Source organism: Zea mays, chromosome 3 (assembly GCF_902167145.1).
Source record: "Zea mays cultivar B73 chromosome 3, Zm-B73-REFERENCE-NAM-5.0, whole genome shotgun sequence".
In the NCBI taxonomy this organism is placed as follows: Eukaryota; Viridiplantae; Streptophyta; class Magnoliopsida; order Poales; family Poaceae; genus Zea; species Zea mays.
Genome location: NC_050098.1, coordinates 22,334,752 through 22,353,774, shown reverse-complemented (window position 1 = coordinate 22,353,774; position 19,023 = coordinate 22,334,752). Strand labels below are relative to the sequence as shown.

Below are 19,023 nucleotides of genomic sequence, written 5' to 3'. Positions count from 1 at the left end.
GGTGTGCACCGGACATGTCCGGTGCGCCAACGGCTCCATGTCTGCCAACGGTCGGCTTCGCTAATTAAGGAAGGAAATCGGGCACCGGACAGTGTCCGGTGTGCACCGGACTGTCCGGTGCCCCCGATGACAGAAGGCAAGAATGGCCTTCCAGATTTGTGCTCAACGGCTCCTAGCTGCCTTGGGGCTATAAAAGGGACCCCTAGGCGCATGGAGGAGCATACCAAGCAACCTTAGAGCATTCTTGATCATCCACACTCAGTCTTTGCGCATTCGTTTGTCATTCTCAGTGATTCGAGCTCCGTTCTAGTGAGAACTTTGAGATAGTCTTTTGAGCTCGATTCTTGGTCGTGTGTGTGCGCATTTTGCTGTGGATTTGTGTGTGTTGCTTCCCTCCCTTACTCCGTATTTCTTTGTGAATCTCAAGTGTAAGGGCGAGAGGCTCCAAGTTGTGGAGATTCCTCGCAAACGGGATATTGAAAGGCAAAGCAAAACACCGTGGTATTCAAGTTGGTCTTTGGACCGCTTGAGAGGGGTTGATTGCAACCCTCGTCCGTTGGGACGCCACAACGTGGAGTAGGCAAGCGTTGGTCTTGGCCGAACCACGGGATAACCACTGTGTCATCTCTGTGTTTGATCTCTTGTGGTATTGTGTTTTGTTGAGACTCCTCTCTAGCCACTTGGCGATTATTGTGCTAACACTTAACAAGTTTTTGTGGCTATAAGTTTAAGTTTCACAGGATCACCTATTCACCCCCCCTCTAGGTGCTCTCAGGGTTGTGTTGTGAGCTCAAGTTGTGACTTGTGTGCGTACTGTGCTCTGATTTTGTGTCTTGTGTGCGTTGCTCATCCTATCCTTACTTCCGTGCTTCTTTGTGAACATCAAATTGAAAGGGCGAGAGGCTCCAAATTGTAGAGATTCCTCGCAAGCGGGATATAGTAAAGCAAAGCAAAACACCATGGTATTCAAGTGGGTCTTTGGACCGCTTGAGAGGGGTTGATTGCAACCCTCGTCCGTTGGGACGCCACAACGTGGAGTAGGCAAGTGTTGGACTTGGCCGAACCACGGGATAAACTACTGTGCCTATCTGTGTTGATCTTCTTGTGGTTATTGTGTCTTGCTAGAACTCCTCTCTAGCCACTTGGCTTTATTGTACTAACTCCTAATCAAGTTTTGTGGCATTAAGTTTCAAGTTTTTACAGGATCACCTATTCACCCCCCCTCTAGGTGCTCTCAATTGGTATCAGAGCCGTTCTCTTCACGTAAGGGACTAATCGCCTGAAGAGATGGATCCTAAGGACAAGGGGATGGTGGTCAATGATAAAGAGAAGGAGTCCTTCGTCAATGAGCCAAAAGATGACAAGCCTACTGACTCAGGCTCGGGCCACAAAAGAAAAGACGGAAGAAGAAGAAAACAAGGCGCATCAAGGAGATCGTCTACTACGACGACAGCGATGAGTCCTCTTCTTCCCAAAAGGACGACGACAACTACGAGAAAAAGAAAACGGTCAATTCAAACTTTTCTTTTGATTATTCTCGTATTCCGCAAAGTACAAATGCTCATTTACTCTCCATTCCACTTGGTAAACCTCCTCACTTTGATGGAGAGGACTACGGATTTTGGAGTCACAAAATGCGTAGTCAGTTGTTCTCTCTCCACCCAAGCATATGGGAGATAGTAGAGAGTGGAATGCAATTTGATAGTACTGATAGTCCCATATTTATCAATGAGCAAATTCACAAAAATGCACAAGCTACTACTGTTCTTCTAGCATCATTGTGCAGGGATGAATACCATAAGGTGAGCGACATGGATAACGCCAAGCAGATCTGGGACACCCTCAAGATCTCGCATGAGGGGAACGACGTCACCATGCTCACCAAGATGGAGTTGGTGGATGGCGAACTTGGGAGATTCGCAATGATCAGGGGCGAGGAGCCAACCCAAACATACAACCGGCTCAAGACCCTCATCAACAAAATAAGGAGCTATGGAAGCACACGATGGACGGACCATGACGTCGTCCGCCTAATGCTAAGGTCTTTCACTGTCCTTGATCCACATCTTGTAAACAATATTCGTGAGAATCCTAGGTACACCAAGATGACGCCCGAGGAAATACTTGGGAAGTTTGTAAGCAGGCGAATGATGATCAAGGAAGCAAGATACGTTGATGATGCGTTGAATGGCCCAATCCACGAGCCCCAAACCGTTGCTCTCAAAGCAACGAGGAGCAAGGAAGTGCTACCTAGCAAGGTGGCACAAGTTGAGGCGGTGGGGCTCAATGAGGAAGAGATGGCCCTCATTATAAAGCGTTTCAAGACGGCGCTAAGAGGTCGCAAGGAGCATCCCAACAAGAACAAGGCAAAAGGGAAGCACTCATGCTTCAAATGTGGTATGATTGGTCATTTTATCGCTAATTGTCCCGATAATGATAGTGACCAGGAACAAGAGAAGAAGAGGGAAAAGAAGAAGGCCTACAAGAAGGCTAAGGGCGAGGCACACCTTGGAAAGGAGTGGGACTCAGATTGTTCGTCATCCGACTTTCACAACAAAGGACTCGCCACCTCGGCCTTCAACAAATCGTCCCTCTTCCCCAACGAGCATCACACTTGCCTCATGGCAAAGGAGAAGAAGGTAAACACTCGAAAGACTACCTATGCTTCTTCTAGTGATGATGAATCTAGCGATGATGAAATAGATTATGCTAGTTTGTTCAAGGGCTTAGATAGAACTAAGATTGATAAGATCAATGAGTTGATTAATGCCTTGAATGATAAGAATAGATTATTAGAAAAGCAAGAGGATCTTTTGTATGAAGAACATGATAAATTTGTAGAAGCACAAAATTCTCTTGCTTTAGAAGTTAAAAGAAATGAAATGCTTTCATGTGAATTGTCTACATGCCATGAATCTATCTCTAGCCTAAAAAGTGTTAATGATGATTTGAATGCTAAGTTAGAAATAGCTAGTAAATCAACCTCTCGTGAAGAACATGTTACGATTTGCAATAGGTGCAAAGATTTTAATGTTGATGCTTGTAGTGAACACCTAGTTTGCATTTCTAAACTAAATGATGAAGTGGCTAGTCTTAATGCTCAACTTAAGACTAGCAAAAATGATTTTAATAAACTAAAATTTGCAAGGGATGCCTACACTATTGGTAGACACCCCTCAATTAAGGATGGGCTTGGCTTTAAGAGGGAAGCCAAGAACTTAACAAGTCATAAGGCTCCCATCTCCGCCAAGGAGAAAGGGAAGGCCCCTATGGCTAATAGTGCTCAAAAGAATCATGCATTTATTTATGATAGGAAATTTTCTAGAAATGTTCATCATAATAGGAGTTGTAATGCTTATGATTCAAATGCAATGTTTGCTTCAAGTTCTTCCTATGTGCATGGTAGAGATATGCCTAGGAGAAATGTCATTCATCATATGTCTAGGAGAAATGTTGCTCATGTTCCTAGGAAAATTAACGAACCTTCTACAATTTATCATGCTTGCAATGCTTCCTTTGCAATTTGTAGAAAGGATAAGAAGGTGATTGCTAGGAAATTAGGGGCAAAATGCAAGGGAGATAAAATTTGCATCTGGGTCCCTAAGACCATTGTTACTAACCTTGTAGGACCCAACAAGAGTTGGGTACCTAAGACCCAAGCCTAAATTGCCTTGCAGGTTTATGCATCCGGGGGATCAAGCTGGATTATCGACAGCGGATGCACAAACCACATGACGGGGGAGAAGAAGATGTTCACCTCCTACGTCAAGAACAAAGATTCCCAAGACTCAATCATATTCGGTGACGGGAATCAAGGCAAGGTCAAAGGGCTAGGGAAGATTGCCATTTCATCCGAGCACTCTATTTCTAATGTGTTTTTAGTTGAGTCACTTGGATATAACTTATTGTTTGTGAGTCAGCTTTGTAATATGGGATATAATTGCTTATTCACAAATGTAGATGTGTCTGTCTTTAGAAGGAGTGATGGTTCATTAGCTTTTAAGGGTGTATTAGACGACAAACTCTACTTAGTTGATTTTGCAAAAGAGGAGGCTGGTCTAGATGCATGCTTAATTGCTAAGACTAGCATGGGCTGGCTGTGGCATCGCCGCTTAGCACATGTAGGGATGAAGAACCTTCACAAGCTTCTAAAGGGAGAACACGTGATAGGTCTAACAAATGTTACTTTCGAAAAAGATAGACCTTGTGCAACTTGTCAAGCAGGCAAATAGGTGGGAAGCTCTCATCATACCAAGAACGTGATGACCACATCAAGACCCCTGGAGCTGCTTCATATGGACCTCTTTGGATCCGTCGCCTATCTAAGCATAGGAGGAAGTAAGTATGGTCTTGTTATAGTTGATGATTTTTCCCGCTTCACTTGGGTATTCTTTTTGCAGGATAAATCTGAAACCCATGGGACCCTCAAGCGCTTCCTAAGGAGAGCTCAAAATGAGTTTGAGCTCAAGGTGAAGAAGATAAGGAGTGACAACGGGTCCGAGTTCAAGAACCTTCAAGTGGAGGAGTACCTTGAGGAGGAAGGGATCAAGCACGAGTTCTCCGCTCCCTACACACCACAGCAAAACGGTGTGGTAGAGAGGAAGAACAGGACGCTCATTGACATGGCAAGGACGATGCTTGGAGAGTTCAAGACCCCCGAGCGGTTTTGGTCGGAAGCCGTGAACACGGTTTGCCACACCATCAACCGGGTCTACCTTCATCGCCTCCTCAAGAAGACATCATATGAGCTTCTAACCGGTAACAAACCCAATGTGTCTTACTTTCGTGTATTTGGGAGCAAATGTTATATTCTTGTGAAGAAAGGTAGAAATTCTAAGTTTGCTCCCAAAGCTGTAGAAGGGTTTTTGTTAGGTTATGACTCAAATACAAAGGCGTATAGGGTCTTCAACAAATCATTGGGTTTGGTTGAAGTCTCTAGCGACGTTGTATTTGATGAGACTAATGGCTCTCCAAGAGAGCAAGTTGTTGATCTTGATGATGTAGATGAAGAAGATATTCCAACGGCCGCAATACGCACCATGGCGATTGGAGAAGTGCGGCCAGAGGAACAAAAGGAGCAAGATCAACCTTCTTCCTCAACAATGGTGCATCCCTCAACTCAAGACGATGAACAGGTTCATCAAGAGGAGGCGTGTGATCAAGGGGGAGCACAAGATGATCATATAATGGAGGAAGAAGCACAACCGGCACCTCCAACTCAAGTTTGAGCGACGATTCAAAGGAATCATCCCGTCGACCAAATTTTGGGTGATATTAGCAAGGGAGTAACTACTCGCTCTAGATTAGTTAATTTTTGTGAGCACTACTCTTTTGTCTCTTCTATTGAGCCTTTCAGGGTAGAAGAGGCCTTGCTAGATCCGGACTGGGTGTTGGCCATGCAGGAAGAGCTCAACAACTTCAGGAGAAATGAAGTTTGGACACTGGTGCCTCATCCCAAGCAAAACGTTGTGGGAACCAAGTGGGTGTTCCGCAACAAACAAGACGAGCACAGGGTGGTGACAAGGAACAAGGCACGACTTGTGGCAAAAGGTTATGCCCAAGTCGCAGGTTTGGACTTTGAGGAGACTTTTGCTTCTGTGGCTAGGCTAGAGTCAATTCACATATTGTTAGCCTATGCGGCTCATCATTCTTTCAGGTTGTTCCAAATGGATGTGAAGAGCGCTTTCCTCAACGGACCAATCAAGGAGGAGGTGTACGTGGAGCAACCCCCTGGCTTCGAGGATGAACGGTACCCCGACCACGTGTGTAAGCTCTCTAAGGCGCTCTATGGACTTAAGCAAGCCCCAAGAGCATGGTATGAATGCCTTAGAGACTTTCTAATTGCTAATTCTTTCAAGGTTGGGAAAGCCGATCCAACTTTATTCACTAAGACTTGTGATGGTGATCTTTTTGTGTGCCAAATTTATGTCGATGACATAATATTTGGTTCTACTAACCAAAAGTCTTGTGAAGAGTTTAGCAGGGTGATGACTCAGAAATTCGAGATGTCAATGATGGGCGAGTTGAACTACTTCCTTGGGTTCCAAGTGAAGCAACTCAAGGATGGCACCTTCATCTCACAAATGAAGTACACGCAAGACTTGCTAAAGCGGTTTGGGATGAAGGACGCCAAGCCCGCAAAGACTCCAATGGGAACCGATGGACATGTCGACCTCAACAAAGGAGGTAAGTCCGTTGATCAAAAGGCATACCGGTCTATGATAGGGTATTTACTTTATTTATGTGCTAGTAGACCGGATATTATGCTTAGTGTATGCATGTGCGCTAGATTTCAATCCGATCCAAGGGAGTGTCACTTAGTGGTCGTGAAGCGAATTCTTAGATATTTAGTCGCTACGCCTTGCTTCAGGATCTGGTATCCAAAGGGGTCTACCTTTGACTTGATTGGATATTCAGACTCCGACTATGCTGGATGTAAGGTCGATAGGAAGAGTACATCGGGGACGTGCCAATTCTTAGGAAGGTCCCTGGTGTCATGGAGTTCTAAGAAACAAACTTCTATTGCCCTATCCACCGCTGAGGCCGAGTATGTTGCCGCAGGACAGTGTTGCGCGTAACTACTTTGGATGAGGCAAACCCTCAGGGACTTTGGCTACAATCTGAGCAAAGTCCCACTCCTATTTGATAATGAGAGTGCTATCCGCATGGCGGATAATCCTGTTGAACACAGCCGCACCAAGCACATAGACATCCGGCATCACTTTTTGAGAGACCACCAGCAAAAGGGAGATATTGAAGTGTTTCATGTTAGCACCGAGAACCAGCTAGCCGATATCTTTACCAAGCCTCTAGATGAGTCAACCTTTTGCAGGCTGCGTAGTGAGCTAAATGTCCTAGATTCGCGGAACTTGGATTGATTTGTAGCATACATGTGTTTATGCCTTTGATCATGTTCCTTATGCATTTTGTCGGTTATTAATGGTGCTCAAGTTGTACAAACACTCCCCTGACCTCAAAAGTCCATGTGTGAGTGATGCACATATTTAGGGGGAGATGTGCTACAACTTGACCCTTTGAGACTAACCATGTGCTTGGGTTCTCTTAATTTAGTCTCAAAGGAGGTTTGAAAGGGAAAAGGTGAACTTGGACCATGCAAGACTTCCACTGCACTCCGATAAGAGGGTAACTTATTCCAAGTTCATCTCCATGCTCTTATTGCCTTTTTACTCTTAGTTGAAGATTTTGGTGAGGCAATGGGGTTTAAGGGCCAAGATTGATCCCGTTTTGGTGCTTGATGCCAAAGGGGGAGAAAATAAGGGCAAAGCAATAAATGGATCAGCTACCACTTGAGAAGTTTGAAAATAGTAGAATAGAGCTTTTGGTTTGTCAAAAATCTCTTATTGTCTCTTTTGTCAAAAGTTGGCCTCTTGTGGGGAGAATGGTTGATTATGGAAAAAAGGGAAGTTTTTTGAAATCTTTGATCAATTTCTCCTGGAACAACTCTCTTTATGTCTCAACAAGTGTGTTTGACCTAGAGATAGGAAATTGAGGTTGATTTGCAAAAACAAAACCAAGTGGTGGCAAAGAATGATCCGAATATGCCAAATGTGAATCAAAATAAATTTGTGTTCTCATTTGCATTGATGTTGCACTTCTTTTAGTTGCTTTTTGTTGTGTTGGCATTAATCACCAAAAAGGGGGAGATTGAAAGGGAAATGTACCCTTGGGACATTTCTATAAGATTTTGGTGATTAAGTGCTCCACACAAATGCTTTGAGTAATATTTGTGTCAAAGACTTAAGAAGTGCAATTCAAGAGTAAAGGTATGTTTCTAAGACTTAGTACATTATTTTGGAGACTAATGTATTGTGTCTAAGTGCTAGAAACAGGAAAAGACCAATTTGGAAAGACTTGGCTGTGCAGCCAAGACTCTGCGCAGTCTGGGTGCACCGGACTGTCCGGTGGTGCACCGGACTGTGTCCGGTGCGCCAAACTGGCACTGACGAACTGGCTGCTCTCGGGTTTCGTCAGCGGCGTACGGCTATAAATCACCGGACTGTCCGGTGGTGCGCCGGACTGTCCGGTGAGCCAACAGTCGGCCCGACCAACGGTCGGCCGCGTAATCCGCGCGCGACGCGTGGCAGAGCCAACGGTCAGAAGGGGGCACCGGACTGTCCGGTGGTGCACCGGACAGTGTCCGGTGCGCCAACGGCTCTGGATCTTCAACGGTCGGCTGCGCCAGAACAGGAAAGAAATCCGCACCGGACTGTCCGGTGCGCCAGGCGACAGAAGGCAAGAATTGCCTTCCTGGAATGCTCTCAACGGCTCCTAGCTGCCTTGGGGCTATAAAAGGGACCCATAGGCGCATGGAGGAGTAAACCAAGCATTCTCTAAGCATTCCTAAGCACCAAGACTCCAATTCCGCGCATTTGATTCTTTGTGATAGCAACTAGAGCTCCATTTGAGTAGAAACCTCTTTGGGTTGTGTTGTGAGCTCGAGTTGTGACTTGTGTGCGTACTGTGCTCTGATTTTGTGTCTTGTGTGCGTTGCTCATCCTATCCTTACTTCTGTGCTTCTTTGTGAACATCAAATTGTAAGGGCGAGAGGCTCCAAGTTGTGGAGATTCCTCGCAAGCGGGATATAGTAAAGCAAAGCAAAACACCGTGGTATTCAAGTGGGTCTTTGGACCGCTTGAGAGGGGTTGATTGCAACCCTCGTCCGTTGGGACGCCACAACGTGGAGTAGGCAAGTGTTGGACTTGGCCGAACCACGGGATAAACTACTGTGCCTATCTGCGTTGATCTTCTTGTGGTTATTGTGTCTTGCTAGAACTCCTCTCTAGCCACTTGGCTTTATTGTACTAACTCCTAATCAAGTTTTGTGGCATTAAGTTTCAAGTTTTTATAGGATCACCTATTCACCCCCCCTTTAGGTGCTCTCAGTAGGGCCTGCAATCTTCACGAAAACCTTCAAGACAAGGGCCAAAAGCACAAAAGAATCTGCTGAAATATATTTTTCCATCTTCAACTGCGACATCAAACTCAATCACTGAGTCTGGCATAACCTCCAAAACAGCTTCTCTCCATCTAAATAGTAACTTGAAGCTATCCTCCCAGGTTCCATACAACTCTCTAAGGGCCTTCTCTTTACCTTTCCACACTGTATCATAAGAAATTGTGCAATTGTGCTGCTCTTGCAAGGTAGTTTGCAATTCTTTTGCTCCCATATGTGGTTTCTTCGTTAGGATTGGAAGTGCTAGGGATGCAACCCATGAGCTCGTGGGTGTTGTTGTTTTTCGACGACCACTTGAAGTGCATGTGTGCTGATCCACGATTACTGTAACCTGCACACAGAAAGGAATCATTGTGAGCTTCCCTAATTTCATCCACTATGCAGAGTACAATAAATGCGTGCTAAAAAATTACTCACCACTACTGTGGGAGACCCGGCATTCTGTAGCCTTGCATTGATTCTCCATGGACAATCACCTCCTTTGCAATAAGCTCTATATCTGAAAGGTGAGCTTGACTCAATTCCTAACTCGAACTCATTACTGATCGCATACTGCCTCATAGCCAGCCTGAATTCTTTTATATCCTTGTACAAACTACCAATCTTCATTATTGGATTAGATCTGTTGCAAACAAATATCCTTTCTTGTGGTATGCAATCATTGCAGGGCAAAGTAGCAGTTTCATCATCAATTTCATCGCTTCCACGGACACCAAACGATCTACTAGTAAAAGCATCTTGCCTTTCAGTAGTTTCACGTTCATCTTCTGCTAGCAATCCTAACCGATCATAAAGCACTGACTCTGAGGCAGTCTGTTGTTCTCCTTCTTCTTCTCATCTATCATCAATCTGTATTGCCCCCCAATCAATTTCTAATACCTGAAACCAAAGGATAATTCACCTATGAAGTACTAGGCGCAGGTACTAAACACAATAAACTGTTGTATACTATAAATTGAATCAAACCTCCATTGTATGTTGATCCCTAAAAAGAAAATTTAGGGGACCCGACAAATCCGAGGTCCTGACCGATGCATCCACTCTTTCCACCGGAGAACCAGTGGGAAGGCAAGGAAGGGGTGCCTCCGAGCTCATAACCGGTAAATCTTGAGTTGAATCCGGGGAGTGGGCAGAGTTTTCTACCTCCATGCAGCTAGGGCAAGGGAACCAGTAGCCAGACGGCTGCGCGGGATGCAGAGGGCGGCTCGGGCAATTCTCTTTCTTCAGACGGGGGCGCGGGCACTAGCTCCTTGCTCACACGGGAACGCGGGCACCATGTCGCAGATGGCCGCGCGGATTGCAGACGGCGGCGCAGAGTCTCCGGCGGCGCGGGCGAGTCTGAAGAAAGAGAGTTGCTCCCGTCGGTTCTCACTAGCGGCTAGGGGTAGTTTAGTCCACGGGTGTACACAAGCTTCATCAAACGCAACAAAACGGACGCTTACAGAGGACGGGACATTAACAGTACCAAAATGGTGCGGGTGTTTCCTCCATAATACCAAACTGGCGAAGCACGGCTGTGGAGTTATAAAGTGGCGAAGCCGCGCGACGAGAGTGTTACAAATTCAAATAACTCGCTTAATACATCAGACATAAGAGAGCCCACACGCGAGCCCAGTACACAACAGCCCAAAAGTAAATATTAAACCCAGTCTGGTCCAAGGACGCGTGGATTTGGTCGACGAATCCGGGCACCACGATCGCGAGGAGCACTTGAGCTCTGTTCGGCCTCCGGCAATGCTTGCTTGTCAACAACCCGCGCCGCTCCCACATCCTTCGACTCGGTATTGTGATCGTCCGAGCATGACTCGTCAACAGCAACGTCAATCTCTGGCAGACGCGTTCGATCAAATGCATCAGAAAGACATCAAAGAACGAATGCGTTCGTGCTATATACACCTTTACTTACCAGAGCGTCCCGCCGTTAGGACCATCGCTTCGCTCTTTCCGCCATGCCCAGCATTGGTCGCTGCAGAGTCACCGGCGGATCGTGACGTCCCCGACGGTGAGCCGAGGCTGGCGGTGGGCTGTGGACCGCTTGCTGCTTCTGACGTGCGGGTGCCAGTGCCAGGATCATGAGCGTTGGCGATGCTCGACGCTGTGTCTCCCGCGGCGATGAAGCGGGTCGGGTAGTACTGCTTTCGGCTTCGGAATGGCAGGCGGCGGTAGGACGATGGCGGCGTCGCGTGCGCGATTGCTGGCCTGGCCGGTCGAAACCCTTGACGCTCTGAGAAATCCATGTTTTCTTAGAAACTCAGAATCAAGAAGGCAAACAAGAACAGTGGAGCACGCACTTCGTGCTATATACACCTTTACTTACCAGAGCGTCCCGCCGTCAGGACCATCGCTTCGCTCTTTCCGCCATGCCCAGCATTGGTCGCTGCAGAGTCACCGGCGGATCGCGACGTCCCCGACGGTGAGCCGAGGCTGGCGGTGGGCTGTGGACCGCTTGCTGCTTCTGACGTGCGGCTGCCAGTGCCAGGATCATGAGCGTTGGCGATGCTCGACGCTGTGTCTCCCGCGACGATGAAGCGTGTCGGGTAGTACTGCTTTCGGCTTCGGAATGGCAGGCGGCGGTAGGACGATGGCGGCGTCGCGTGCGCGATTGCTGGCCTGGCCGGTCGAAACCCTTGACGCTCTGAGAAATCCATGTTTTCTTAGAAACTCAGAATCAAGAAGGCAAACAAGAACAGTGGAGCTAGCACTTCGGGATGGGATGCAAGCTGCAAGCATTACCGAAGTAAATGTGTTCGTTCCGGCCACTCTCCGGCGCATCGCCACGGCCAGAATCACCCGCCGGAGGAGCGACATTTTCCAACTCCTCCGTCAAAGCTTCCTGTTACAACGAACCAAGAACGAAATCAAGAACGGGGCATCCCGGAATGCAGACATCACCGAAGCAAAGATCACCTTAGCATCCTCCTCCTCGTCGTTCCCCAATCCAGCAGCGGCATAGGAACCGGCATCGCCCGCCCCCGAGTCGCCCTCCTGCTCGGATGAAGCTTCCCCTCGCGCCAAGCCGTGCCCGGCACCGGCCACCCTGCTCTGCACCGGAGCACCGCCTCCCTGCTCCTTGTCCTTCCCCTCCGGCAGATCAGGAAGCTCGAGCTCATCTTGCCCCATGGCAATCGGCGATCGCGTTCCAAGATCGTGGGGTGGGTGAGACGCTGAGAAGAGGAGCGAAGAGAGAAGTTCCAACGGAGAAGAGCAGGGGCGGGGGAAGAAGTAGGGGTGATGGAGGAATAGGGCGCGATGCGAGCGATTATGAACTCTGAAGTCTGAAACGGTTATTTGCTGCAGCGCAAAATTCATCAATCGGTTGCTGCTGACTGCTTGGGTTGGGCTTGGGCCCAGCGGACGAGATGGCCAATTTGTGTGATTCGGTATGAAGTACATTTGATTGATTCTGGATTTCAAGTTATAAGGGCTAGTTTGATAATTTCATTTTTTTTAATGATTTCTAATTTTCCTAAGTGAACTTATTTTTCTTAGAAAAATAGAAATCCTTTAAAAAATAGGTTTAATAAATTAGCCCTAATAGGGAAATAATTGTCCTATGTGTGCCTGTGTGGGATCGAGTAGTTGCATCCTATGTGTGATTTCGTAGGTTGGTAAGTTTTCCTTAGAATTATGCAGTACAACATAAATGCTCACAATTTGCGTGTACAAATCCCCTGAAATTGGTAAGATCCTTCATAGGATGTTGATCATGGAAAATAGATTTTGTCAACTCTAGAGACATGATCACATGACAACCAACCAACAAAGAGACTAAGAGTCTGTTTGGTAACACTATTTTTCAAAACCATAGTTTTATAATACTATATTTTACAATTGTGATGATAATATCATAGTTTTGCTAGCTGCAAAAATACCGTGGTTTTGAAAAACATTTTTATATAACATCGTAAAGAATGGTATTAGGCAAAAGCTAGCAATGCCATGAAAACGTTGGGTTGCAGTGGAGTTTTCAATAGTCCAAAAGTTCCATGGTATCTAGAATATTGCGATTTTAAAAACAAAATTTTTCAAGAATGCAATAAAACTCCTTATGCCATAGAATACAATGGTATTACTAAACACCATAGCATTGCCTAATAACTGTAAAAAACACTCTACTCCTGAACAGGCCCTAAGGGTTCGTTTGTTTGAGCTACACCTTTTAAAGTTTTTTAAGAAAACTGTTATTGGTCTTTTAACCTTGAGAAGTTAATGACAATCGTTAGATGATGCTATTAGCTTTTCAAAGTCAGGTACGTAAAGCCTGCAAAACTAGATTATTTGTTTTTCAGGAAGATAGAAACTCAACTTTTCACGCCTTTTTTTTGTTTTTCAGGAAGATAGAAAAGTAGTTATTTGTTTGAACGTCTGAATTTTGCGAACAACCCGCCATCAATAGATTTGATTTCAATCATTAATTTGCATCTGCCGATAGATTATTTGATTGTGTGTGAAACATACGTTTGTATTGTGTGGTTCAAAGAAAATAAGAATAATAATAAATCAATCAGTTAGGGCCAACCTAGCGAACTACAGAAACATGCTGCTCGATGCTCGTTGATGCCGAGGAATATAGCGGCTGATTGGTTGAGTGCCTCACGCGGGCTAGCCTTCTCCACGCCTGCGATTGTGGCCCGTGCCATCTTCACGCATGCAGGCGGCTAGTGAAAAAAAAGCATAGCCTGCACGTCCACATGCACGTCCACATGCTGGACAACATCTTTAGGGCCTGTTCGGTTAGCTCTCAATCCATGTGGATTGAGTAAGATTGGATGAGTTTGAATCCCAAATAAGTCAAACTTCTTCTCAATTTTTTCCAATCTCATCCAATCCATGTGTATTGGGAATAACCGAACAAGCCGTTACATGTGTACAACTAATTATGATCCTGTGTTTAGTTAAAACACCCTGTGTTTAGTTAAAACACGCGAAGAGCCTGTTTACCTCTATACAGTCAACCAATCGATATATATCCGTTTCATGCAAGGCATACGCAAGCACGCGCACAACCGCGCGCGCGCACACACACACCACAACGCAGGCACGCAACGCGGCAGCGCAACAGTAGAAACCCGTTTCACCTTAGCTGTTGGCGTTGGTGTGTGTCGCTGTCGCATCACCAAGCAGAGAAGCACGCTGGTTGAACAGTCCTGAGCCCTGACCACGAACGAATCTACAGGTAGGCAGCCGCCTGAAGCGCAAAAATCAGAGAAGAATCAACCGTCGCATCGCGAAAGCTCCCCGTGCTCTGCCTGCGTCGCATGAGATGGGGGTCTAGCAGCCGCGACCGAGTGGCTGGCAGCATCGCAGTCGCGAGCAGCCTCAACAACGACTCGCCCGGCGGCGAGTGGGTCACGTGAACACCCGGCCGCCGAAGCCACCCCGGTGAACATTCGATTCGAACCTGAGACTGAGACACTGGATGGCTGGCTGAGACGTCCAGAGTCCAGACCAGCATGGCACCATCCATCATACGTGCTGACACGCGGGCCCGGAGTCCTGGGGCCCACGCGTCAGCGGCATCACCCGCAAGCCGCGTCGTTCCGTTCCCGTCCCCCAAACCCCGTTGGCTTTTCGATGACGCAAGTGCTACTGGTACAGACCTACAGCGACAGAAACGGTACGGGCGCTGCGTAGTACACGCGAAACAAACATGTGGGGTCAGGCCGTCAGGCAATGCTGTTGTTTGCTTGGTCCCCCATGTCAGCCCTTAGTTGGGCATCCCGTCCGGAAGTGACGGCGTTATTATTACTATTAATCTAAACGTGCAGCTGGTTGTGCGGGGCGTGCGCGCGCGCCGCAGATGGATCCGCAGAGCTCGCCTGGCGTGTGGCAGGCAGCCAACTCATCCAGCGAGCGCCACACCGGCCAGCCGGCCACTCAGACTCAGTCAGAGCATAATAATAATCTACTTCCGCTTTTGCCCCTCTCATACTGGGCTTCTTTGCGTAGAAGACCACGGTACTTCGCCAACAATCTTCGAGGAATCCCTCGGGGTCGGAGGGGCATATCGCGCTTTCCGTGATGATTCATACCAAACACCGCTCTCTTTTCGAGTTTTCGTTGCGTTCGCGTCATCTATTCATCCAGGGGCCGGTACTACGAAAACAAGCGGTCGTGGCTCCAAATCATGTCACACCGCGAAACCATACTGTGAGTAATCCATGTAGCGCCGTATTTTATTACTCCCTCCGTTTCTTTTTATTTGTCGCTGGATAGTACAAATTTGCACTATCCAGCGACAAATAAAAAGAAACGGAGAGAATATTATCTTTTCATTTTTTTTGGTGCTATGCTACGCTTGTGCACAACAATAAGTAATGCTAAGACACACATGATCTGCTAATCTTTACGTCTCACGATGGTACCCTCAAAGCTCAACTACTGTTTGTGAGTTGTGACCAATAAATGAGAGCAACAAAGTCCATCAATGACTAAATAAACTCACTTGCAATTTCTAGAAAAGACTTAACATAAAGAAGAAGAAGAAATTATAAACGTAGTCGTCTAAGAGGAGCAAATGTTAGAATGTAATGAAGCCAAGGCATCATGATGTGGTTCGAGTTCTACTTCGAAATGCATTCCAACTTGTTCATGATCATCTTGTTGTATCTCATGACCACGTGTTATCACATTGCTTCCCTTTTTCTATCTTGTATCCATCTACTCTTATTACCATGGCTTCCCACAGGGATGTTCGGCAGAAGAAGAAACCACCGTTTGCGTACGTTGTTTTATTGAAAGCAAAAAAACATAGCCGCTGCAGCTAGAGATGGCAACTGGGACCCGATTCCCCGCGGGGAATTCCTCTATTAGGGGACGGGTATGAGACTAATTTATTCCCCGCGGAGATCCAAATAGGGAAATTTAATCTCCGTCGGGTTCGCAGGGACGGGAACGGGAAACCATCCCTCGTCCCCGTTCTCTGTGTACCCACCCCACGAAACTTTTTTATCCATGTTAGTCAATTTACTTATTAAAATTATAGTAAAAACTTAGTGCATGACATGTTAGAAATATCAAACTAAACTCTAAAGTAGATGTATCTTGTAATTTTCAATCTTGTATGCTAAATTTGTATTAATTTGATACAATCAATTTAAATTTATCTTTAAATATTGTACTTCTAACGGGGACAGATTCCCCACGGGGTTCCTCGATGGGGACAGAGATGAGAGAAAAAGCTCCCCGTGAGCGTTCGCGGGGACGGAGACGGGGAATTTTTCTCCCCGCGGGGACGGGGATAGGGAGCCATTCCCCGACGAGGAAATCCTCATTGCCATCCCTGCCTACAGCTGCAGTGGCAGCAGCAGTTGTTTCTATCTCAAGTGAACACTCGGAATAAATGTATATTTGGGAACATAAATTTTCAAAATTATAGTTTATAATACCACAATTTACTAAATATCATGACACAACTATGATATATTCTATATCAGTCAAATTCAACGCCTGTTTAAAGACATAATATTTTAGTTGCAGCACATGATGGGGAGAAAGAGCGAGACATTGGTGACAAAATGATTTAAAATACAGAGTTTCTAGATGTGCTTCCAAACATATTTTGTCTAAAATATTATGGTATGCTAAAATATCGGAGTATTATCTTTGAAACTAGAAAAAATATTGTGTTCCTAAATAGGCCTTAACATATCACAAACAACATGCACTACAGGAAAATAATAAATTTTGGGTGGCATAGCCTCGTCCAAAGTATTTAGCCAAGAATAAAAGTTACTTTTGGCAGTCATAGCTGAAAATTATTTATTTTCGGCGACCACAAGAAAGCCATAGAAACAGATCACATAAACATATATCATCAACAAACTAATCACATATACATATTCAATTACATACATACATATCTCTAAGAGGTCCCGTAGGATACAATTGAGGAAACATTGGTGGCATCTTAACAACAATAATCATCTTAAAATAGTTAGCATCTTAACAACATTTGCAAAATTATTATTGATAAAACCTCTTGAGGATGCAACATTTTAGAATAGTTAGCATGGACATGACAAGAATTAATTACCTCTTTATCAACCTTTACTTCTAGTGTAGTGGGTGTAGAAGCAACAACATTACCAAAGTCAAGCTCATGAAAGTGTGTTAGTTGTCTTGTCGATCTTTGGTACAACTGTCCAAGAAAGATCCAACTCAACATCAAACTTGGCTAGAATCTTTTGACGAAGCTTATCGAGTAGCTCTCCAAGTAATGGCAGGTGGTTAATGTTCTTAGGATTGAAGGGATTAATGTGATTCTCTACATCTTTAGATCTGTCACTGTCTGACATATTACTAGTAGATTGGATCTTGGTAGTCTTCTTTTTCTTTCCTAGCGAAGTGGCAAAAAAAGTTGTGTTCACGGTATAAGAGACCTAGATCGCACAGTAGCAAGGGCTAGCATGTCTGCGGTTGACGCACGACCTTAAACAAAATGAGGAACAAAACATAACTTCAAAACTAATTTAGAGACCAATTAATCCAATGTCAATCTTATTCTTGCCTAGTAGACTCATGAACAACTTTCGAGAAGATTCGTCAAGGTGGAGCACGTGGAGATTGTACTAGTATCAGCAAGGCCATCTAAAATATTGTTAAATATCACTGAAAGATGGGATGCCCATCAAGATAGAGAGGATATTGGATGTATTTTTATCGGTTGGATGCTATGTACTTCAATTGATTGTAATCCTCTTATATATTATAAGTGACGGTCATATCCCAATAGGAACTCACTCAAACATGTTTGACAAGTTTCTGGTTTCAAAAACCAATCTAGAGATAAATCGATTTGAAAGCAGTAAAAGTCGGTATATCCAACTACCAAAATCGGCTAGGCTAGGTTTCAAGTGGAAAACCAACCATTGTAGCCGTCTTGACAATAGAAAGGTGGTTCGACCAATCTAAAAGATGGTACAACCGACTTAACACTAAGAAGCTGACCTGAGTGGATTTTGTTGGGGGCCTTCGTCTTCCGAAGGTCCTAAAAAACACGGCTAACTATTTATTTCTAGCATATTATTAAGTATTACAAGGGCTTTGTCACCAGAAAAGCTTCGACATAACTCAAGGGAAGTAAGAAGAAGCAAGCTTCGTCATGATAAAGCAGGAAGGCAACAAAGGGAGAAGGTGACGTTCAAGTTATTGAATGTAAATGACGATGCTGCCCCTATAACATTTGTAAACCTTGTATGCAATTGTAGAGGATATAAATGTAATAACGTACAAAGATGTACGATTGCCTATAAATAGTTGAACAATACACCCATACTGTTCGCACTGAATTGTAATTGCCCTCGCGTCATTACCTTCAAACAAGCCGAATGTATCAATGTAATGTAATCTTTAAAAGTACTTTTATATTCATTATGAAATGAATACTTGGCATGATATTACATCATGCGAGTATATTTTTATATTTGCGAATAATAAAGACTTCTTATTTATGACCTTTGTCTAAGATTCATTATACCCAAGAGGGAATAATGTTTCGGAGGACGAAGGTATTTAACATATAACAAATGTGTTGCCTTGTTCTTAATTCACAGCAATTGAGAACAAGTGACCAACAGATTTCACGAACGACCTAGACGACTTTAGGTTGTGGAGCCAGCATGACCCACTCTATACATAGCTAAAATATTTTCTTTATCTCAATTTTATATGTCAATGGTGACATACTATATTTTACTAGTATTGTTTGTCATCTAGTAAATCAACTTATTACACAATTTTCCTTATTTGAAGGTTTATGTAACTCGAAAACCTAAACATCAAAATGAAAATCACCCCTAGCATGGAATTATACTAGAACTAAAGTACAATAGAGAGAATATAAAAACATAGAGACCTTCTCTCTAGAAATGAGTACAATACCGCAAGGCAGTGGCAGAGGCACCATCCGGCTAGCCGAGCACGTGCTTAGGCTTCTTCTATGTGTGAAGTTGAAGGAGACATCATCATTTCTACGATCACATATTGCATCCATCATCTCCTTCGCAACATGCCATAACCATCGAACATGCCATATGCACACTCGCTAC

At 45.0% G+C, this 19,023-nt stretch overlaps 1 protein-coding gene across 1 annotated transcript; it reads right to left on the bottom strand.

The window, feature by feature from the left end:
* Positions 1-10,476: 10,476 nt before the first annotated feature.
* Positions 10,477-12,167, bottom strand: LOC100382381 (uncharacterized). The gene is made up of 5 exons (NM_001321419.1): positions 11,882-12,167; positions 11,708-11,807; positions 11,292-11,609; positions 10,881-11,198; positions 10,477-10,801 (listed from the first exon to the last, which is right to left on the bottom strand). Exons 1-5 carry the CDS (start codon positions 12,092-12,094, stop codon positions 10,614-10,616), a joined length of 1,137 nt encoding a protein of 378 aa, NP_001308348.1. The 5' UTR covers positions 12,095-12,167; the 3' UTR covers positions 10,477-10,613.
* Positions 12,168-19,023: the final 6,856 nt, after the last annotated feature.